This window comes from Vidua chalybeata, chromosome 4 (assembly GCF_026979565.1).
Source record: "Vidua chalybeata isolate OUT-0048 chromosome 4, bVidCha1 merged haplotype, whole genome shotgun sequence".
Classification (NCBI taxonomy): Eukaryota; Metazoa; Chordata; class Aves; order Passeriformes; family Viduidae; genus Vidua; species Vidua chalybeata.
In genome coordinates, this window is record NC_071533.1 from 6530149 (window position 1) to 6553207 (window position 23059).

Genomic DNA, 23059 nt, shown 5'->3' on the forward strand with positions numbered 1-23059 from the left:
CAGACTCAACTAGCTCACAAGTATCCAGACCATGATTGCCAAAACACAGTCTGCTATTCATTCAAAACTAACCTGGGTGAGGCTCAGAATAACAGCACAGCAGTGCTGAGACAATTCATAGGGTAAAAGATGAACTAAATCACCCAAATGGCTTTTTCTGCTATTAACTTTGTGATACAGAAACACCTTAACAAAATAAGAGGAAACTATTTTATACATGGGTGTATTTCATCAAGCCACAGAGATGGCTGTAAAGAAAGCCATCAGAGCAGGGTAACTTTTAATCATCTTATCTCCAAAAGCCTTAATGAATGCCATCCTATTCACATTGAGCAAGACAATTTTCCACATCAGATATGAAAAATAGAGTGCTGGTCAGGCTCATTCCAAGAGGAAGCAATTTCTTCCACAGTTTTCAGGTTCTCTGGCATTCCAGATGCAAGGAATTACAAAGTAGTGATACTTGCTAAAAAACCCCTCCAAACCTAGAACAGCAGAAATGTAGAACAATACTTGTGCTGAGTAAATCCCAAAAGCCTTACAAGCTCAGGGTACAACATTTATCCCTGAAGGCCTGACAGTGTCACCTCTATAAGGTGCAGCAACAAGAGCACTTCTGGAATTGAGTCTCAGACAACACCATTCCACAGCCTAGAACAGAGGCTAGCAAGTTCTAGAAACTCCTTATTCAATCTCTCTGAAAGTTGGGACTATCACAATCCAGCTCCAATTGAGCACAAGTCAGCAAAGTGCCCTTGTGACACCCAAGGCCATCCCTATTTCAGGCCCCATTATCAGATCTGCAGCCATCAGGCAGAGGAGGGGGATTCTTACCCTCTGTTCTGCACTTATGAGGCTGCATTTAGGGTATTGTGCCCTATCTGGGGATCCCCCAGTACAGGACAGACACTGACATCCCCAGAGCATGTTCAGTGGAAGGCAACCAAGGTTGTCAGAGGGCTGCTGCAAGACAGAAGAGATCAGCTGTGAGAACTGGGTTTGTTCAGCCTCAAGAAAACAACACTAAGGGGACACTTTATTGCTGTCAACAGCTCTCTAAGGAATAAAGGGAAGGTGCAGAGAAGCTCAAGTCAGATTTCTCTCATAAATGCACAGTGTCAACAGACAGGATGGAACATGGGGAATTCTTGTTTATATATACAGGAAAAAGAATTCCCATCAGGATGGGGAAATGCTGACACACATTGCTGAGAGAGGTTGGGTTCTCCATCTCTGAACACATTCTAAACTTGGTAAGACCCTCAGCAGCTGCCTGGCTTGACCTGCTCTGAGCAAAGGTCTGGAACAGATGACCCTGGAGGTCCCCTCCAAACAAAATTATTTCATAAACCTTCAGCACTAGGCCAGCTGCAGGTTCATCTTGCAGAACTTTCAAAAGGAAGATAAGACTTGTTATAATGCAGCACTAGAATATTTTCTTAATGTCCACTCTGAACTTCCCAAACTGCAGCTGGCAGCTGTTACCCCTTCTTTTACCATCTGCCAGGAGGGAGAATAGTTTAACTCCACTGCTTTTCCAAGTTTCCTTCAAGTAGGTGCAGGCTGCAGTTAGATTGGCCTTTAGTTCCCCTGTGCCAGGCTGAACAGACTCAGCTCCCCCAGTGCCTTGCAGCACAGGGAAACCATGATCTGATGGAACTGATCAGAATGTTGGAACACCTTCCCTGTGGAGACAGGCTGAGAGAGCTGGGGTTGTTCAGCCTGGAGAAGGGAAGCCAGGGAGACCTTACAGCAGTCTTGTGAGAGAGGTGAGGGCAGACTGTTTAGCCTGTTGTGATATGATAAGAGACAGTGGTTTTAACCCAAAAGAAGGTAGATTCAGACTATATATAAGGGAAGAATTTTTTACAATATGAGTGTTGAAACACAGGAACAAGTCGCCCAGAGAGGTGGTAAATGGTCCATCCCTGGAAACATTCAAGGTCAGGTAGGACAGGGCTCTCAGCAACCTGATCTTGATGAAGATGTCCCTGCTCGTTGCTGAGGGGTTGGACTGGATGACCTTTAAAGGTCCCTTCCATCCCAGACCATTCTGTGATTCCATGCAGCACTCACATGCTCTGGAGGGGACACTGAACGTACCCTTCCTAATGCAGCACACTGCTTTTCCCATTATTTGAGATAGAAGTCAAGAAAAGGGATAGATTTCATAAAAAACACAAGTCATGCAGTAAATATTGCTTTGGCTGATACAACAGCTGTCCAATAACCTTGCATTGCCAAAATCAAATGAATTCTTGTTAAATCATTCCTGTTTCTTCCCACCATTTTACTTAAAACTTCACCCTGTGACTAAAATTTGAAGTTGCTCATATTTGCAGAAATGCCCATCAGCTTTACAAATCAACTTTATGAATCAACTTAGAGAAGAAAGCCTTTCCCATATGTCTCATAAATTGGACTCATGTACCAGTCTCCACAATGAAGCAGACAGGGGTAAATAGTGGGTCAACTTGTACCAACTTCAAAAGCTTTCAGCACGGAGAATCAGGCATTTTGTTATGCTAATTGTTCTGATTTGCTAGAAATAAACATGCCCTAAAACAGCTTAAATAAAACCTCAGAGGTAGGGAACAGTTGGCAAGCCCTGAAGGTTCTGCTACAGAGACACAACAAGGAACATCTGACGTTCCCTAGGGCGCTGTGCTTGATGCTTTATTTTGCTAGTATTTTTTTCCAACTGCTGTTTTATATAAGACTATGTCAATGAATCAATGTAACAGGATCCTGCATTAAAAAAAAAAAAAATCATGAAGTGGCTCATATTTATTAAAGTGGAACCTCTGAACTCCCATGTTACAGAGTTTTGCAACTACAAGCTGCTTCACAGAAATGTGATCCAAGGGGAAAAAATGGAACAAATTAAAGCCATAGACTAATTAGAGTTGTGATAGACATCTGCTGCCCCTTCCATTTAAATCGTAGGATCATGGTGGTTACCTGCAAGACCCTACTTGAAGAACTGGTTAAATAAAAAAACAAAACCAGAAAAAGCCCCCCACAAAAACCCCACTTGGCTAGTAGCAGGGTTTAATCTGGGAACGTGACTTGCCATGGTTTGCCATTTCTCTACTTCTCATGAAGAAAAAGTCTTATTTTGGATCATACACTTCCCCACTTACGTTCTGGGCTCCTACAGAAGCCCCATGGAACAAAAGACTTCCCTGTATTTTCCCTTCTCTGCCCATTATCGAGGCTTTCTAAGCAGGGATGAAAGCCTTGACAGCTCTCCTGCAATCAATCCAGGTGCAGGGACTCTCATGTGGCACCAGCAACAGGGATCTCCAGAGACAGCAGCCTAACTTCACACGGGCACTTCCCAGAGCAGTCCACAATGTTGTGGAAAAGAAATATGCAGCAAGATTAGTTCTGACCTTTACCTTATGGTAGAATTGTCCTATCATTCTTTTCTCCTTATTTCACTCTTTTTAAATAGTTGTTCTAATCCACGTGATTTCAATTTAATGTATGATACAGTGTCAAAAAAATTAACAACAAAGCATGAAATACAAAATTGCCATAAACATTTTTAAGTGGATAAAGGCTTAATCAAAAAAATACCAAAAATCCCATCACACTCCTCCCCTGTAATAATCAGTTGTTCCAAAAGAGGAACTATCATATAATTAGCTGCTAATAAATGGAGTTTATCAGGAATGCTTTTGGACTCAGTTGTAGGCAGCACCTCACTTTGTGTGCTGAGGTCATGAAGTAAGTCTGCACTAATTGCATGTATTGATAACCCAAAATTAACACACTTTCTTGGTACTGGTGTATTACAAGAAAAGAATGTGTGACCTAAGGATTGACGAACAAAAAATCCAAAGGAACCAAAGAGTACAAATGTCATGCACTTGCTTGGGCTGACAAGGAGATGTACAATACATGGGGAACTGACCCACTGATACTGGAAAAAAGAAAGGAGGAAAACAACCTGAGTTACATGCAAAATGAACACATTTCAAAAATAAGATACATCTGAAATAAAGGTAAATGTGACTCAGCCAACATTTCTAGGGAAGGCAAGGACATACTAATGTCCTTGGGTAAAACATTACTTAAAAAGTGCTAGTACCTGCGATAGATTTTATACTCTTCCACCTATACACTCATTTTTGGTCAAGAAGACAAAACATTGTATGTTTCTAAAAGCTAATATATGCCCCAAACATATCAGCAGCATGACAATTCTAGCAGAAAAATGAGTTTTGCAGCTCTAACATTAGCATGTAAATGCAAATATTTATTTTTAATTTCAGTCTCCTCTGAAACGTACCTTTCAATTTACAAGACTGAGTGTATAAAACTGACCAGGAATCATTGAGGGCACCACTTAATTAAACATTTTGAGCAATAAATTAGCTTTTCCATGAAAGAGAACTGGTAAAAATGTAAAAAACAGGTCTATTTGAAACACATTACTCCCATTTCTTATAACTGATTTTGTACAATATTTTATGGGAATTTAAAATCTTGCAGGGATGGTACCCTTCCACACAGAGATGAGAGCAATTTGCCCCACTCCACTATCTCCTCAAATCTATTTGCTTACCACTGGACCTAGTCTCAGTCAAGACTCAGCAATGGACAGAATTCCCAGCTCACCTGTCTACACTCATACATACCACAGTGGTAATTTTATTTTCTTCTGTAGAATGGAGGTTGAAAATCTGCTCCAACTTTGCCTGTTAACTCCTAAACACCGTTTCTTTCAAATGGGCGTTTGATTTATTCTGAAATAGCAGCTTGATTGTTAGGAAGTTTTGTCCTGGCTGTTTGGGTGAAGTGGGTTCTGCCTAGACATGCCCAAGAGACATGAGTCCTCTGAGCCTGGATAATCCTTTGGAAGAGGTTTGAGTAGGTATCAAGTCTAGGAACTGTGGGATAGGAGACCTGAATCCCAGAGAACATGGGAGAGAAAGAACTGGTGTAAAAGGTCAAATTCCACCAAAGGAATGCGTGAGGCAAGGGCTTGATCCTAAACTCTGGTCATGTTGCTAGAAGCAAGTGTCCACAGAGCCCTTCAGCTTGAAGGAGAGAGTCTTGTCTTGTAGAACTAAAACAGCTGTGTGTGATTTTCTTTTGTTTCTTTCCACCTGCTTCTACAATGGCAGCTAACAAATGTTCTGTTAATGTTCTACTACAGAAAAATACGTTTATTCTTCTAACTTTTCTTAGGTCTACAGTAATTTCTGAGGTGCTGACAAATGGAGGCTGACAAAGGGCTGGCATTTGGAGTAAACCTACCTTACAGTATGCACCAGACCAAATCAGGCTCCAGATGTGGAAGTGCCTTCCACTACCCTGTACAGCTAAGAGCTGACAACACAGCACCTCTGTTTGGGAAAAGAGATTTCCCAGTGAAAAATATAAACCAGTTTATCCTTCACATGGAAGGAAATAGCAAGGTCTATGCCAAAATCCCGAGTGGCTCCCACCCATGAGGCTGCAACTATCAGCAGTATCCTCGCGTAGAGGATAACAGCAGCATATGTCAGGAATGCAGGAAGAACAACACTGTTATGTTGGAAATTCCTTCCTGAATTTGTATGTGATGCAGGTTTTGGTGATTAGTATAATGCAGAAGAAAGTGAAAAGAACAAAGCAAGAACACAATCCATTCAGTCCTTACCTAGCATACAGAGAATCTGTAAAGACTTGACTTAAACCCAATTATGAAATATATCAAATCTAACAAGGGCACTTGATTGAGGAATTCCCACAGAGAATAAAACATCAAGACAGACTTGTTCCATTTTTTTTTTTTTCTTTCCAGTACCATGAAAAAGGAGGAAGCTTATTCTAGTTTTCCTTTTAATTTCAAGAGGTGGCTCAGGAAGAAATGTGGATGCCTCATCCCTAGAAGTGTTCAAGGCCACACTGGATGAGGCTCTGAGCAATATCTTCTAGTGGAAGATGTTCCTGCCCATGGCAGGGGGGTTGGAACCAGATGATTGTTCTCTACAGCTCCCTGGAAGGAGGTTGTAGCTGGGGAAGTCTCTTCTCCCAAGCAACCAGCAACAGGACAAGAGGAAATGGCCTTAAGTTGCACCAGGGGAGGTTCAGGCTGGATATCAGGAATTGTTTCACAGAGAAGTTTGCCATGCATTGGAACAGGCTGCTCAGGGAGGTGGTGAAGCCACCATCCCTGGAGGTGTTCAAGAAAAGACTGGATGTGGCACTCAGTGCTGTGGCCCAGGGCAAGGTGGTGATCAGTCAATGGTTGGAGTGAATGGCCTTGGTGGTCTTTTCCAGCCTAAATGATTCTGTCATCTTTAAGGTCCCCTGATGCCTTGAGAGGCTACCTAGAGCAGAGGCTACAGTGTTAAAGGAATAAAGTAGGTATTTGTTAAAAAGGCCTTCAAAGGATACTCCGTGGACAGTACAAGAGCCTGGATGAGGCTATACCCAACATGGATGATGGGCCACGAGTTTTCACACTTTTCTAAGTTTATATTTACATATTGGGGTTAAATGTCCAATTACAGCTTCAGGTTATGAAGTCCCATCCTCCCAGATTGCTCTCCTCAATTCGCTGTTGTTTACACGTTTTGGGCCTGAAGCTGCAATGGTGTCCTTGGTTCTCGGGCTGGAAAAGGACTGTTTTGTCTGACTAAACTGTGAGGAGAACTTGATAACATCTTATATGAAGTTCTGAGTTATACACTAATGCAGTACAGAATCTGGATAATATGAAAGCTAAAACTTAAGGCATCACCTTCTATGACTCTGTGAAGTGATTTGAGTAAGTTTTAAGTCACCAAAACCAGGCTGCAAAATTGCTTACAGCAGGCTGTGAAGTCAACAGTGATATGGGAGTATTCTACCAGATAAGGTAAAGATTAAAAAAAAAAAACCAAATAAACCACTAAAAGAGGCTAATAATTTTAAGATTTTCCTCTTGTAGTTGTCCTACATTAAACTGTATCTCAGTGTTTTCCTCTCTAGTTTCTGCCTTAGATGGTAATTCAGGGGAGTGCAAGTTGAAAACTGTCTGTGACAAACTGGGTGTAACCCCATCACCTGGCTGATGTGGGAATACCAATGGCAGCAACTCCATGAATCCAAGTCACTCTTCACATCCTAATCTATGGATTAGCCAAAAAGACCACTGTCAGCAAAAACTGCTCAGTCCCTAAGAGCTTGTAAGAGAAATGTTACACCGGTGTATTTTGTACTACAGCCTTTAAAGCCTGGGAGATCCCAACACAAGCTGAAGACTTGACCAAGATTTAATATAAACAGGTATTTAAGACACAAATATTCTAGCAATATACTATTTAGCAGCAATAGAACTATTTAAACACAGCCTGCCAGTGCTGAACTCCAGACTGACAATCCAGAACCCTCGTGTCTCTGAAGTACTTCACAAAACATTAAATTACAGAGCTCTTTGTTTATAAAAATAGTTACATAAATTTATATGCACCAAGAAAAATAGTCACAGCTTAGCATTCATTAGGCTGGAAAGTTTTGTTACCAAAACACCTCATTCAAACCAGTTACCAGCAGCAACTGTGAATTACACCAATAACCAAGTGTTTCATATTTAGGAGTCTGAGAAAAAATCTGGAAACTGGTGCTCTGGTCGGCCTTTGTACTTGGGAAACACTTTTTGCACCATTAACATGGAAGGCTTTATTCAAATTCTTCTGCAAATTAAAATGTGGAGGCATGAACAGGAGTGAATTAATTACATGTTTTATGGGGGAGATCCTAGTCAGCTCAAGTCTTTCAGATACAAGTTTGAGCTCAAATTCACAGCTGACAGTGTCCTACAGTTTCAGGTAGGTTTGACAGGGATCTCAGAAGTTACTAAACCTGTAAGCATTCCCACCAGCACTTGTTGAATGACTTTGGCACAATTAAAAAAATAAGTGTTGTCCAGTTTTGGAGAAGACATAAAATCAATCAGCTCCAGTTCAGGTGCAGATGCACAAAACCCAGCCTGCCAGAGCAACTTTCATGTCCTGGTCCTAAAAATTGGTCTGTTAGAAGTTCAAAGCCTTTTCATCATTCGCTTAACCTGATCCCAGTGGGAAGAATTCAGCCCTTTTACTTTCTCTTAAACCTTGATTCTGAAAAGTAGACAAATCATAATCAGCAGAACATACATTTTATTTGACTCCCTCCAGCTTTAACATCGCCTATGTGTGTACACTGTCTACTTGTTTGGCAGAAAAATCTATCACTGAGGCAATGTAAGCAAGTTCAAGTGGTCTTGCTAAATGCAATTTTTTTAACAGTGTATCTTGTAATTTTGAGTACAATGTATTGTCAGAAAAAAAATAAAAGCTTTAAAAGTCCTATTTTATAAAGCTATGTCAGGTACAGTAAAGTATAGAAATGTTCTTACGATGTTAATGAAGAGACTCCTGTGAATAAATTGGTATTAACATGGTTTTGTACATTTTAAAAATTATAGCACCTAAAAGCTTTAAGGCATCATTTCTTTTGACTTATTCCATAGTCATTAATTTGAAAATCAGAGTAGTGATAATTAGATAGTGTGGCTACAGACCAAACAGATGTTTCATGTACATGACACTTCATAGACAGGTCTTTTCAATTGTTCCTTGGCTTGCTACTAAAGCTGAACCTTTCTTCTTGCAAGGTAACCCTGCCAGGGTTAACCCTACCAAAAAAAAAAAAAAATTTCAATATTATTAAATTAAATATCTACCTGAGAGTTTCATGAGGAGCTCAGATGCTGCCTTGACTGACATGTCCTGCCTCATCACATTTGCCTGTGTTTCTTGCAGCTTGAGTTTCTCTTCAGGGACATTTGGAGCTGAGGCTTCAGACTCTTGGCTGAACACATAGCTGGGCTGAGACACGGCTGAACTTCCAGCTTCTTCATCCTTAGGCTCCTCTTTCACTTTAAAATTAGGAGTCAAGGGCTCTTTTTGATTTGCAGCTGTTAAGAGAAGGAAAGAAGTGAGACTTAGTGTAATATGTAATCCTTGAACAGCTAGTAACAGGAAGAAACCATAACCTGAGAAATGCTAGAGCAGGTACAGGCAGCAGACACATCAAACTGTGCTCAAACAGGCTTCAAGGGACAAACTTCTGCACCTTTTCTACAAAGGAACAGTTTTGAAACACAACAACTGCACGTACCAAAGCTCAGAAGAACATTCTCTCACTTGTTTCCCCCTACTCTTCCTAAAAGCTCTTCCCTGGCCATTGGTTTGTAGGTTTTCTACAGGCTTGGTGGAAGTTTAAAACATCATTTCACATAAAGGCAAATTTGGCAAAGCCCATGGGTATGACATACTAAGGTTTTAATTAATAGAAGAGAGTCAAGATATGAAGAGCAGGAAGAAAGAAAACCTAAGAGGGGAGTAAAAGGGAAAAGACAGCAAATTCTTCAGTCCTAAAAGTTGCTGTATTAAGAAGAGAGCTAAGGGATTATTGGAAGACAGCTCTGCACTCTTCCAAGTTTTATATACGTAAAAAGAAAGAGTTAATTTAAAATATTCCTTTCAAATACTCCTCCTAAAGAGCTGTACAGCCTCAGAGAAGGGTAAGGAGACTTTGGGGAGCAGCTTAAGATCTACACACTGAGCAATGCTGTTCTTGAAGGGTCTTTCTGATATCCCTTGACAGCGGCAGAACCTCTGCACGGTGTTTGGTTAAAAGGACAACACCAGAACAGCTCCTAAACAATACTTCCAAGCCCAGCCAACATAAATTCATGGGCAGAGGCATGACAAGCAGAAAGCTAAAGAAGTTGCACTATTTTTCAAGTAAATCTTCTAATAATTTTTTTTATTTAACCATGAAGAGATACTTCTTTCCCTGTCTCTTCATGACCTTTTCTTGGCCAAAATATCACTTTAAGTTCCCAGTAACAGACAGCAGATGACTTGTTGAGTGCCTTTAACTTTGGCAAGTTTACATTTTTCCCACATCTCTACACTTCTGTCTCCACAAACACAAAAGACAGAGCACTGTGCCTGACAAAATCTGGCAACAATTACCTGCTTAAACCCTTGGTCTACTCTCTCCTCCAATTCAGCTTCTTACTTACTCTCAGTCTCCTCACTTTTTTGGCTTACTACCTCCAACACTCTCCTTCTCAGCAACTCTCCCAAAACTCCTAAAGAACTTGAATTCCTGCATCCTATCATGAAGTGCTCACCATCTCCCAGAGACCTGAACTCTAAAATATGAGGTACAATTGCCATCTTTATCAGAATCAGACACTTACATTTGCTACTTGGAGCCTTTGTTCATTTCCACACAGGTCAAATTTTTTGTGTTTGTCTTTGGGGGCGTGCTAATGATTTTTAAAGCTACTGCATTACCTGATAACACAATACATCTTTTCAATCTGTATTTCAGAGTTGCTTGATTTTCCTCCTTGTTGCTTGGCAAGCCATTGCCAAAGCAATGTGCACATACATATTAGTTCTAGTCACTTCAGAAATTACATTACCTTATATCTGGAATTTCTGACATGACCTATATGCACATTTACCAGCACTAGGAATTGCTTTTGCATTTTTGATTTTTTTAAAAAGAGCAAAAGCAGAAATACAAAACATTAAAACATGCTTTAAACCATAAAAATACAAGTTAGACCTCTCAAGCCACTCTTAACATTACTAAGATACTAACAAAAAAATTCCATCTATCTTCTTTATCCTGGCCTCAGTCTATTCTGGGGTTTGACCTGGGGTGATGAATGTTCACAAAAACAAAGAGACCCAAACTTTCTCTGCTGAATTAGCTTCTGCTGTCCTTTGCTTTTAAAACATGCCACTCCAGCTGCTATGCTGGTATGAAAAATACCTCCACCAGGATCTGACTGCAACTGAGAGAGAGCAGTCTGCATGAACTTTCAGAGAACACTGGGGAAAGAAAAGGTCTTTTGAATTTATTCATTTCAAAAAGGTATTAATTCAAATTTGTCCCAGAAAATAAAGGAAGCATGAGTCTGAGTGAAGAGGTAAAGACGACCCACTGAGAACAACCATTAACCTGTGGACCTAGCCTCGTCTCTGCCATGAACCAGGGCAGAAAATGAGCCAGGTAGAGCAAGCACTACAGGCTGGGTGAGCCTACACTCTTCCACCATTTAAAACAGAGGTGATATTAAACTTTCATAGATCAGTTTAAGTTTGCAACCATATGCCATGGCAAAAACTTCCATAAACAAACAGAATGGAACAGAATTCATAGAATATCACAGACTTAAGCAAGGTACTGATTACAAGAGTTAGGTGCAATAGTATGCAGTGGCAGACGCTTATTGCATTATCTTACCACAAGAAAAAGGATCAAAAGGAATGCTTTTGGAAGAAATTAGCATTTTTTAAAACCCTCTTATCACCAAGGCAAAAGTCAGCAGCCAATCTGACCCAGTCCAAAGGCAGGTGTAGCCTCTGTGTTCTTCATCCCAGGGTATTCTCAAACCCTACTACGATGAAGACAAGTTCTAATAGCTCAGAGGACCAAAAAATTTGAGGTAGATCACGTCAGAGTTTAAAGAGTTTAGTGATAGTCCAGTTCTTGGCCATTCAATTCAGGAAGAACACTGAGGTGCTGGAGTGAGTCTAGTGAAGGGCAACAGAGCTGGTGAAGGGTCTGGAACACAAATTTTATGAGAAGTGGCTGAGGAAACTGGGGGTGTTTAGCCTGGAGAAAAGGAGGCTCGGGGGTCACTATCACTCCACAATTCCCTGAAAGGAGGCTGAAGCCATGTGGAGGTCAGACTCTTGTCCCAGACAGCCAGCAACAGGATAAGAGGAAATAGTCCCAAGATGCACCAAGGGAAGTTTAAGTTGGACGTCAGGAAGAATTTCTTCCAGAAAGAGTGATCAGATATTGGAATGGGCTGCCCAGGGAGGTGGCAGAGTCACTGTCCCTGGAGGTGTTTAAGGAAAGACTGGATGTGGCACTCAGTGCTGTGGCTTGGTTGACAAGGGGGTGTTTGGTCATGGATTGGACTCAGTGATCTCAGAGGTCTTTTCCAACCTGATCGATCCCATGAAGTGACAGATCCAGAATGAATCAAGTTTCCCTCTTTTCCTCTGTACACCTTTTCCTTTCTGTCCCTACCCCACACGTGATCCCTCCTGCAGTGACAGCATGTGCTGCTAGGAGCCACTGCCTCCTCACACTTCTGAGCCATCATCCAGGGTAACAATGATAAACAAAACCACGTTGATAACAAATCTACTAGCACAGCATCAGACATAATCTAAATGAGCTCTTCATGAGATATGTGTCCTCTGTGTGTTTATAATACTTCACCAATGAGAAAAATAAAACATAGTCAGGGGTGCCCCAACCTAGAGGAAGCCCTGAAGGTGTGCCTTTGGCAGTATTACGTGAAGGAAAAGAATCCCAGACTGTTGTTCTTACCCTGTAAGAACTGATTCTGCCTCTACCCGCTTTGTTTTGGACAGAAGAGGGAATGAATAAATTAGGAAAGAAATAAAGTCTTATTTCTTTAATTAACTGGCAGCACATTCCTTGAACTGATTATGTTTTCTAAAAACCAAACATTTAAACTGTAGATTAGTCACAAAAATAGAAGAGTTATTTCTCTCATTTTTCTTCCCCCAGAAAATAAAAACAAAACCAGACAACTACTGGGTCAGTTTCAAGCCAATTTCTACTATTAATAGGGTTTTTACTCTTTCTTGAAATACACAAAAGCAGATTCTAATGTAAATTAAGCCTAAAACACAAGGGCAAATAAAAAAGGGCAGGTTGTCTCATTTATCAGATCCGTACATTAAACCCAGAGGGGCAAAAAACCCACAATACAAAAAAGACCCCAAAACAACAGAAGTCCCCCACCACTCTTGTCTCTGTCCCATCTTGGATCCACAACTATGGACAAAATTGCTAACACATGGGGAATAGCAAGTGTGATGCATCCACTAGTCATTTTAGGGAAAAAAATAAACAGATGTAAGAAAAAACCATTGCAAATAAGGGAAATAAAAGTTTACTATGACCAGTTTTTAAGAATTCCATGATTGAGGAATCCTTAAAAAAATCAGAACTAGACAAAAATATGTTGAATATTATTATAGTATATTTGAATGACAAAATTAATACTCCCCAGAAGGAAAAGTATCTTCTGTCTACATACAAAAATAGATACACACACATATCCTAATTTGTATTTAATTTACATTCATTCTGAACAGCAGTGAGAACAGAATGAAGGATGTGTTGTCTGTAGGCTGAATAAAAAAACCCAGCAATTTAATTTTGAAATACACAGCGAGGAAACAAAACAAACCCACATGGCAAATGAAACCAACAGGCAGGAATCTCTCAAGCACAGTGGATAATGCTCCATTTGTTCCATTCCATATCCAGAAAAAACACAGATCAAAGAATCTTCCAGACTGCTGATTTTTATCTTCCTGGCAACTGGAACCATTTGAGCCATTTGGCAAAAGTAGATGATGAAAGTTATAACACTTTCCTGAAACTGCCAAATGCCACAAGAAAAGCTTTGGGCATCTGCCACTAATCTGAAACACTCTGGAAGAAGCTGCTAACTCCATCGGTCCACTTAAGAGGATTTCTAAATGCTCAAAATGTTTATAACTGAAAGAGGGAAAATGGGCTGATTACTTCCAAGCCAACCTCAATGTTACAAGTCACAATTGGCAAGAAGCTGGTCACTGCTCCATCTGTCTGAGAGAAAAACATGAAGAAAAAAAAACAGAATCCACAACAAAAATTCTGCCACAAAAAAGGCCATGAGAAACAGCATCCATAGAGTCTGGGTTGAAAGGAACCATGACGAAACTTCCATTCCAGACGGGAAGCTCTGAGCTGCAGAGGTTAAAATGAACCAAGGGCCTTTGACAGATCAGTTCTGCCATATTTGAAGGACACAGTCCCACAGCCGTGGGTATCACATCACCCTGAAGGCAGCTGTGGTCAATAAAGGTTGTGACTTGGGTCACCTACTGTTTTATTCTCTAGCAGTTGAAATGTCCAGGTAGGAATTGGCATTCTGCATGGAGACCATGGCTTACATTTTGTGACATTCAAGAACTGGGAAAGTGGCACAAACGCTGCAGAAGCAGCCCCCAGTCAGCTAATTCCTTTGTGAGAAAAATCTATGGTATTGGAACCTGTTGGAGAACCTCCAGACTAAAATCCAATTGGGCTGATAAATTATGTTCATCTTATTAAACACAGAGGCTGCATACACTGTAAGTAGCCCAAAAGGAGAAATACTGTTCTTCTGACAGGACATTCTAGCTGGTCTATCATTTCCTTTTAGTGCCTTTTGCCCTGGAGTATTAATAAGTCCCAGAGCACTTCATGCTTCCTAACCCTTCTAGGAATTCTCAGTCAATTACACCTGAATTTTAAAGCTCTCTACTCTGCCCTAACTAATCTATAGGGCTATAAGGGACAGAATGGGCATTACCAATGAAAAAGCTGCTCGTGACTCAAGGGTGCTCAGCATTACAACATTTCTTTTTATCAAAGCAGTGCAATGGCAGAATAGACAATCACAAATACAATGATACCATGACTTGACACCCCTGGGCTTCAGGAGATCACTAAAAATATGAGGTCTTCCAAACCACATTGCTTAAGTACATTAAAAACTGCAAGCAGAAGTTAAGAAAGGCCAGATAAGTAAAGTGATCTTCTTTAGAGCTGCTCTGTGTTTAGAAAGCTGGAGTCAAGCACAATGAGACATAGCAAAGGAGAATGACCAGTCCTGCTACTGTGCCCTCAAATCTCCCCATGTTCTAGTCCAAGTGGAGTGAAGGAATCAGGCAAATTGCTAAGGCAGGTGCAGAATCACACATCCCTCCCAACACCCCAAGATGTCGGCTACGCAGACAAGAGTCCCACAGGCTAAACAAGGCTGTAGTATCTGCTAAGACCATTTCCTCCTTTCCAGGCAAAAACCAAAACAGCAGCAGAATAGGTAAGATTGTGAGGACACTGGAGAAAAGAGAGGGAGCAGTGAAAGGAGCAAGAAGGAATTTATTGCTGATAAGAAAGAATTACTTGCAATATTGGAATGTCTTCTCTCTACAAAGGAGCAAAAACAGGGGAGAGAAATATCACCAGACCAGCCTTCATATTTATTTAACAAAACAAAAAAACAAAACAAACAATCAGAGATGATTAAACTAACAGTGTTTTCAAATCCCATTTTGGATAGATGAGATAGAAAGGCTCATGAGCTCGGATTTCTGCCCAGAGTAATGGTGTATTCAGGGAAACAAAAGAGCCATTGGCCTAGTCCAGTCCATACTCCTAATGTAAGAGTTTGTGTAGACATTAAAACTAAATTTTAAGCACAGACCTGGTCCAGAATTATATTGCTGGCTTCTTTTAAGTTGTATTGGACTGAGTACACACACACAAAAAAAAAAAAAAAAAGTGTTTGTTATTCTGCATTTTAAATTGCTGGATTAGAACAGACACCATACTGCTTTATCTTGCTAAATTCTACATGTTCCTTCAAGATGCAGAACACAACAGTGTGATTTTTAGGATGCAGGGAAATTGTGGATGCAAGACTAGAAATTGCTGAAAAGAGATTATAAGGGTGATGATATATCAGTAACAAAGATTAGAACAAGATTTTATTTGCCCAAGTTTTCAGTAGATGTGCTATTGCATATCAAAATTTTACTTCAAACTAAAGGTCTGTATGGAAACTAGGAAAATGAATCTGGAAAGACTTCAAAGAGAGAACTTGATGACATCAGGGGTATTTGCACTGACAGCAGCATTATGGAATTCACAGTATTTTAAAATTAAGGACATGGCTCAATAATTGCCAGTCCTGTACACTTACATATTCTGACATAAACTATGAATTCCAAATATAGACAGCCTGGTCTTTTCTCTGGAACTTGCTACTCAAATACATCAATTATGGCAATTAAATTGGATATGCTTTTATTTTATTAAAAATAGCTGTTTGAAGTGTTCAAGCAAGCCAGTTCAGCACAGTCAATGGCAAATTATAAAACATTTCCAATTACTTGTGTTACCTTTAAGGAACGCAGTCATTTTCAAGAGCCAAACAGAACAAGTAATCTAAGTGATTAGTTAGCTTTTCTACTAATAAGCTGTATGTAGCTGTCTGATGATTTACTCTCACATTATTCCATTAATGGAATCAGCTAATAAAACACAAATGAAAAGCCCAAATATTCTGGACCAAGTCACCAAAATCCCATGGTGGCTTTATTTCCCAAAATAAAGACTTGACTCCTCGCACAACAGTGACAGCAGATAGAACAAACTGAGAGACAGCAATTTCTAACTGGTTTAACATGGCCAGCCCCAAACCCTCAGCATTTCAGCTTCTTCCTCCTGTCTTTTTTTAAGGTTTTCCATGCAAGTAACTTGGGGAACATTAAAAGAACAGCAGAGGCAGGGCACACTTGATACCACTCCACAAGATGAAGAGACCTGCCTGCTGGAGCAACGCACTTGTTTAAACCCAGAGAGGTGGGGAAGAGAGGCCAGCAATGAAGGATGTGTACCAATTACTGTTTCCACACAGAATCCCATGGAGAGCAATAGTGCAAGAATCCCATTCATTTTGTTGGGATTCATTTATTTCCAAATGTTAAAAGTTACTGCAGCACATAACGTAGGCACAGTAATAACATCACTAGGGTACACTGGCCATTGTAGTTTGGATCATTGTGAAAGAAATTTTTATTGAAAAAAAAAAAGCTCAAGCCTGAAAAGTGGGTGAAAGGACACCAGTATTTAAGGAGATGTGTTGTATAATGTCTGCCACTGAAACCTTTGAAACAGGAAAATCAAATACTCTTTAAATTAAGATATGAATGCTGTTATAAAGTTTCAACATGGAATTAACGGACTGGGGGAGGAAAACATTCTGACAAAGCACTGCTTCAGAAAAATACTGTAAAAACTTAAAGTGTACAAGCAGACCTACTGAAATCAGAGGAGCAAGATTTGAAGGTAAAAACATGCCCATGCTTAACTATTCTTCTCTTTATGTGTTGAGTCATCTGCTAATTATCTTTGCAAAAAAATCCGAATAAAGTTTTAGTGAACCCTTTTAAATTTCTTGTGAATTTAATATCCTCTCCTACCTTAAACTAGGACCTAGAGAATTGAACCTAGGAAAACGAAATCAAGATTTGGCCTAAGTTTTAGATTTACATTTGGCGATTTGTGTTATGCCTTATTTCATAAAACACGTGACTAAAGATCTTTCTGGCAAACAATGGCACAGAATTGGGCATTAAGTGGTCTTGAAAAGGTCACCCACACCAGTATTTCCCAATCTCTTTAAAACTAAAGCTCCCCTGAGCCTTTCTGGAAAAAAAAAAAAAACCTGAATGGCTGTTTTGGGCAGTGCCTCTATAATTCATCTCTGGCCCACTCCAAATCAGGTCTAAACTTCGAACACCTGTAAATTTCCCCCCAATTTGCATTTCTGCATCTTGCTGCTTGTTTTTGTTCAGATAACATTTCTTGCCACTGCTTATGACATCATATGGTCCACTGATTGAGATACACAGATTTAGTCCATCTTACTGCTTAATATATGACCAGCCATATCTGACAGGCAGCTGTTTCTACATTTCCCCAGTGGCAGAGATGCCACAATCTCTCCAGCCAAACTATCCTAGAGGTATAAATACCTCAGCTTGGGAAAGATTTTCCTAATATGAACTTAAACCTTATGGCCATACAATCCTGTTACTTTTGGTCCTAATTACAATGAATTTATGATTATTTACTATAATCTCCATTCTCCTGGAAACTATGCTATGGCACATGGGAAACAAAGAAGTGGTTGGTGACAGCCAATGTGGCTTCACCAGGGGCAAATCATGCCTGACAAATTTGGTGGCTTTTTATGGTGGAGCTACCACCCTTGTGGACAGGGGCAGAGCAGACTTGTGCCAAGCATTTGACACTGTCACGTGTGACACCCTTGTCTCTAAACTGCAGAGACGTGGATATGATGGATGGACTTCAGCAGGTTTCCCATGAAACTGGGGGTATACAGACTAACACCAAGCAAGAAGAGGAGCAATAAACATTGGCAAGCAAAAATAAATGTTTATTTAGAAGATCAATATTCAATAAGAATAAATGCCAAATTCTAAAAGTCTATATATCTATCTACTGCTTCTTTCCTATCCACAAGGCCTGTCAGAGAAGAAAATTAAATTGTTTTGACATAATTTGGTCTCGAAAAATCTCTGTTGGCTGTTAAAATTGGCATATACAATTTGAGATGTCAAAAGATTTAGATCATTGGAAAGGTAGGGCAAATAATTGAAGCTCTGATGGGCCTAACAAGACTGTCGTAATAAAGAAATCACTCAAAGGAACTTCGTTCAGCAGAGCTGAACCATCAAAACTGCAGCTAATACTCAGCCAACTTGCTAAAAGAGAATTATTTCTACTCTAAATTTATGCACTCAGTATAAAGGAAAGCATGAACCAAATGTATGTAACACAATATAAATCTCAGAAGAAAAGAAATCCCCCTCCTTCTGACATCGCTCCTCCTGCGTAGCAAACTTGGTGACTGGCAGTACATTTTAATCCAAATATGCACACATACAAAATTACAGATACATCTTGCTCCCCCAGTGACTTTATAACATGTTGCTAGGTAACAGTGCATACAAGTCAGGTTTCAAGACCTTTAGTAAGTCACCATAAAATAACTGCATAGGCCTTTTGCATGAATAACGTTCATTTGTATCCTTTCTCTGATGCCAATAGAGCAGACACTGAAAACATGACTGTCTGCCAGACTGTGAACAGCTTCCCATCAACTGCTACATGAAAAGCCACACACCAAATTGTTGCATGTTCTCCCAGCTTTCAGGCTTTCCCCACCTCTCCTGCACTCTGCTCTCATTCCTGCTATATGCAGCCATCACGAGGCCAGCCTTGATGTGCAGAGCCTCTTCATGCACAGCAACCCGGATTTAAGATCGACATCGGAACAACAACATGTGTGGGACAGCTGTTGGACAGTGTAATATGGATTTCATATCAAGTCCAAATTTGAAACTCAAGTTATGAAATGTACAAGCAAATCCAAACAGACTCATCCTGCCCGCTTTTTATCAGTCAGAATAGTCACTTATATTGATGGATTATTTAATATTTTTTTCAGGGGGAAGTCCTGTGGCTTCTTCCAACCAACACAGCAAGCCATTTGTGCCAGCCCAATTCACCTCTTGCCTGCCCTCAGCTGTTTTCTCTATTCCTGGCTGGCTCCATGAAGCCTCAGTCTCGATTTCTTGTATTAACCCATTCTACTCAATTCCTCACAGAACTGTGATCCTAGAGGTATAAAGATCTAGGAAGATGAGGAAAGAAAGATTTTCCTAAACAAATGGCTGTGGTTTCACCAAGGCTGGGCATTAAGACAGAACTAATTCCTTAGTTTATCTGATAATAAAATTTGCTCAAATACAACTTTCCATTTAAAGGAGAAAGCTGACTAGTTATTTTCTGTTATAAAGGTTTTCTTCTATCTCCAAAGCCTAAAATGTCCCATAGGGACTGAGATCTCCTTGACAGAAACAGAAGCTCCTTGAGTGGCATTTTTTCTGACTTCTTTCTCTTAAAAAAATTCAAGGCAAGTTTCAAAAACATTTGGCACAGAACACCTCCCCAGCATATCAACTGTTCTAAAGTATTCAGTCAAATCAATAAAAGAGCACATAAAATATAACAGATCCACCCTAAACACGTCTTACACTTCAGTCTAACACATGAATATCATTCTTACAGCAATATTCTGACAGTGAAAAAGCACTAAACACATGTTTGGCATTAGATATGGATTTCAATTTAAATAATAATTTTTAAAAGCTGTACATAAATCTTTAGGACTACTGTTCTTTTAATAGTGTTAGCAACAAAACCCAAAAGCAGTTAACATTCCCACTTCACATGCATTTACGACATAGGCTTCAAATACTACTTGGAAAGGAAGGTGAGCAATAATTTATTGGTCCTTTTTAACAGGTGAGTGAAGGCAGAAAACTTAAAAACTGAATTTCTGAACACGCTGGGCACTTGGGTGACCCTCAGTGATTTCAAACTGAAACTAAAGGTACTCAGCATGCCTGGAAAACGCATCACAAGAGATTTGCCAAGGTAAATACTAATGAACATGAAAGCCTGGATAAACACTTCTCACTCCTAATCCCAGCAATTAAACAGCAAAACTCCTCTCTCCTCTCACTGTTTCCCCTCTGCCCTCCACCATACAACTCTGCCACCAAAAGAAAGAGGAAATTATAGTTAAGAGGCTACAATGTTTTTGCTCCTAGCAATTCCTTGACTTAGTAAAACCAAGACAAAGTGTCTCCTAGCCTGTAAAAGAGTAGAAGCAGCAATGCTGCTGCTCAATTACCTGACAGCTTCATAAGAAAATCTGATGCCATCTTGACAGAGATGTCTTGGCTGAATAGTGCAGATGCTGTATTGGCCACGAAGTCAGAGGAGTCTTTCAGCTTTGTGTTGTTTGGGGCTCTGTCAGCAGTGCTAAGAGCAAAAGGTGCAGCTGAGGCACCAGTGTCGTCTTTGGGCTCTTCTTTCACCAGCAAAGGTGGAACAGCCCCACCAGGCTGCCCAGCCACATCGGGTGTCTTGGATACAGATGCTGGTCCTGTGAGGTCAGGCCCTGCTCCTTCCCTCTGTGGTCCCGGGCAGGAGTCACTGTTTAGCTGTAGTGACCCCTTCACCTCAGTTTCTGGCATTTCCTCCTTCACTTTAGACTCTGTCCTGAGGAAATGTTGATGGCAGCGCATGTGGAGTTTCAGGCTGAAGTGGCGGGAGGAGGTAAAAGGGCATAGCTGGCATTGGAAGGTCTCACCCCTGTCTTGGTGCTGATGAACCTGGTTCAAGAGGTGAAAGACAAAAGTGTGTATTAAGCCAAGCAGATTAATAGAATTGCAGAAATCTCAACTCTGTTTCTCACAGTGTTTGGAAAAAAAAAAAAAAAAAAAAAAGAAAATATTAACTAAGGAGTGAACTCTTCATTCTAAGCACTTGGAAAGTGGTCAGACCCCAAGAATAGCAGGATTCTTTCACACAAGTCAAAGAACGTAAGCATCAGATTCAAGTGAAAACAAAACAAAACAAAAAAATCAGGAACATCTGTTTCTGCATCTTGGAAATGATGATGTCTGCTTTGGATCAAACAGTCCTTACAATCAGATCCTGATGACCTGTCAGTGCATAAAGACTTCCAAGCTATAACTAATAGCTTTCTTGATTAAAAAACAAACATCACTCTGTGCAACCTAACTAATAAAAATTGTTCAGAGCAACCACGACACCCAGCTAAAAAAAAACCCAACCAACGCAGCAATGTCCATCATTGATTTATGTATCATTAGAGTAAAAACACAGCACCTGGCAATACCAAGCAGCTATTGAAACAGTTTGCTGCAAATTAATTCTACCACAAAATAAACAGCTCTTTTATGATACAATAGAAACATGAGAGATGGTGTCTGCCATTTATTCTAGTTTATCAGTCAATTAAGGATCGCAGTTAATCTTACTGTCCTCATATTTGGACTGCAGGCTCTTTGTCGTGGAGCCTGCATGCTCCGGTACGAATACAATGCCTGCCATCCTCAGGCTCGATCCTGATTACCTTTTAGAGGGAACTCCATCCATCCGTACGTAATGGCTCACATATTATATGAACAGACACACTCATTAAACTATATAAGCTACAGACATATAATTATACAATTTCTAGCTTCATACAGTACTCATTAAAGAGAAGGAGCGACTGAGCCCAGTGTAATAGCAGCAAGGCTGTTGAAAAATCTTTTCGCTATGGCTTCACAAATAAATTTTACATCCTGACAGCAGCACTCCAGGCTACTCCCTGCAAAAAGGCTGGCAAATACATACATTTGTTCCTTACTAATGGATGAACATGTGATCAGGGCACACTGGCACCAGCTGAGCTCCACACATTCGCTTTCACTTGTGACTCAAGTTGGTTGGAAACATTTCAGCGAGACAGATTTTTGTTGGGAAATGGCAATTTGTTGAATGCAAAATATTTCACCTGAAACATGGAGAGGTTTGATGAACTCTTGGCAAACAAGGTGCGATTCCCCTACCCTACTGAGTGGCACTCTTCCTTCCCCCTGCTCCCTGGGCTTGGCTCAGAAGCAGCCAGCTGTGCCAGGGATCTAAGGCTTGCTGCTACAGCTTGAGAGTCCAAAAGCCCTGAGGGCTGCAGATCTACATGAGGGAGTTGGAAAACCTAACTTTAGCTAAGGCTTTCCGCACTTTCCAGTCTCCTGCAGAACTGAGATCTAGATCCTGAGCGTCCCAGTGCAGACACCACAGTGCTCCAGGGTAACAGCAGCATTTCCCAAACAAACTCTCTCAGAATTCAGGCTGGAGTTTCACACAGTGGTAGACTTGGCTTGATTGATTTCCTACATTTTAAGAGGAACTCAGTCACAAGCTCAGATCCAGGATTTCCAATTCTACACAAGCCCTCAACTCAGGTCTGCTGAAATGTGAAGCTGGGGATGTCCCTCTTTTTGTACTTTTTGCATTCAGTGAAGACACATTTCACCAGTGCTATGTAACTGCTCACTCAGTGGTTCTTTGGTGGCTCTGGAGGTGCTAGACAGACAGCAAGAGAGAATTTATCTTGGCCAGAATGACATTCTCAATACTATCTAAACATGACATTTACAGACAAAGCAATTCTGGAATCCTATAATTGCACCTGACAACAACAAAAATTAAAAAAAAAAGAAAGAAGCTAGGCTAACCTGACACATATTTAAAGCAACCTTGCAGAAGAATAGCAGCACAATAAATTCTAAATATTAGCAGGTTACAATGAAAATGCCAAGCAGATTGCTTGTGTACACTAGTGGAAGCAGGATGGTCTGTGAGCACAGCAGTGAGTGAGCACTCTTCACAGAGAACACCGAGATGTACTCAGGGCAGCAAGCACCCTCACCATGGCAACTTTATCTCTCACACCCACAGATTCTGTGTGCCAGAG

At 40.4% G+C, this 23059-nt stretch overlaps 1 protein-coding gene across 1 annotated transcript in view; it reads right to left on the reverse strand.

Annotated features, from left to right (window-relative positions):
* Nucleotides 1-23059, reverse strand: part of ZNF827 (zinc finger protein 827) — a 100621-nt gene that overhangs the window by 40357 nt on the left and 37205 nt on the right. Inside the window, exons 4-5 of the mRNA XM_053941210.1 lie at nucleotides 20420-20903; nucleotides 8705-8938 (exon numbers count right to left, since the gene is read on the reverse strand). Coding sequence (XP_053797185.1) covers nucleotides 8705-8938; nucleotides 20420-20903 — 718 coding nt within the window. The remainder of the gene's footprint in view (nucleotides 1-8704; nucleotides 8939-20419; nucleotides 20904-23059) is intronic.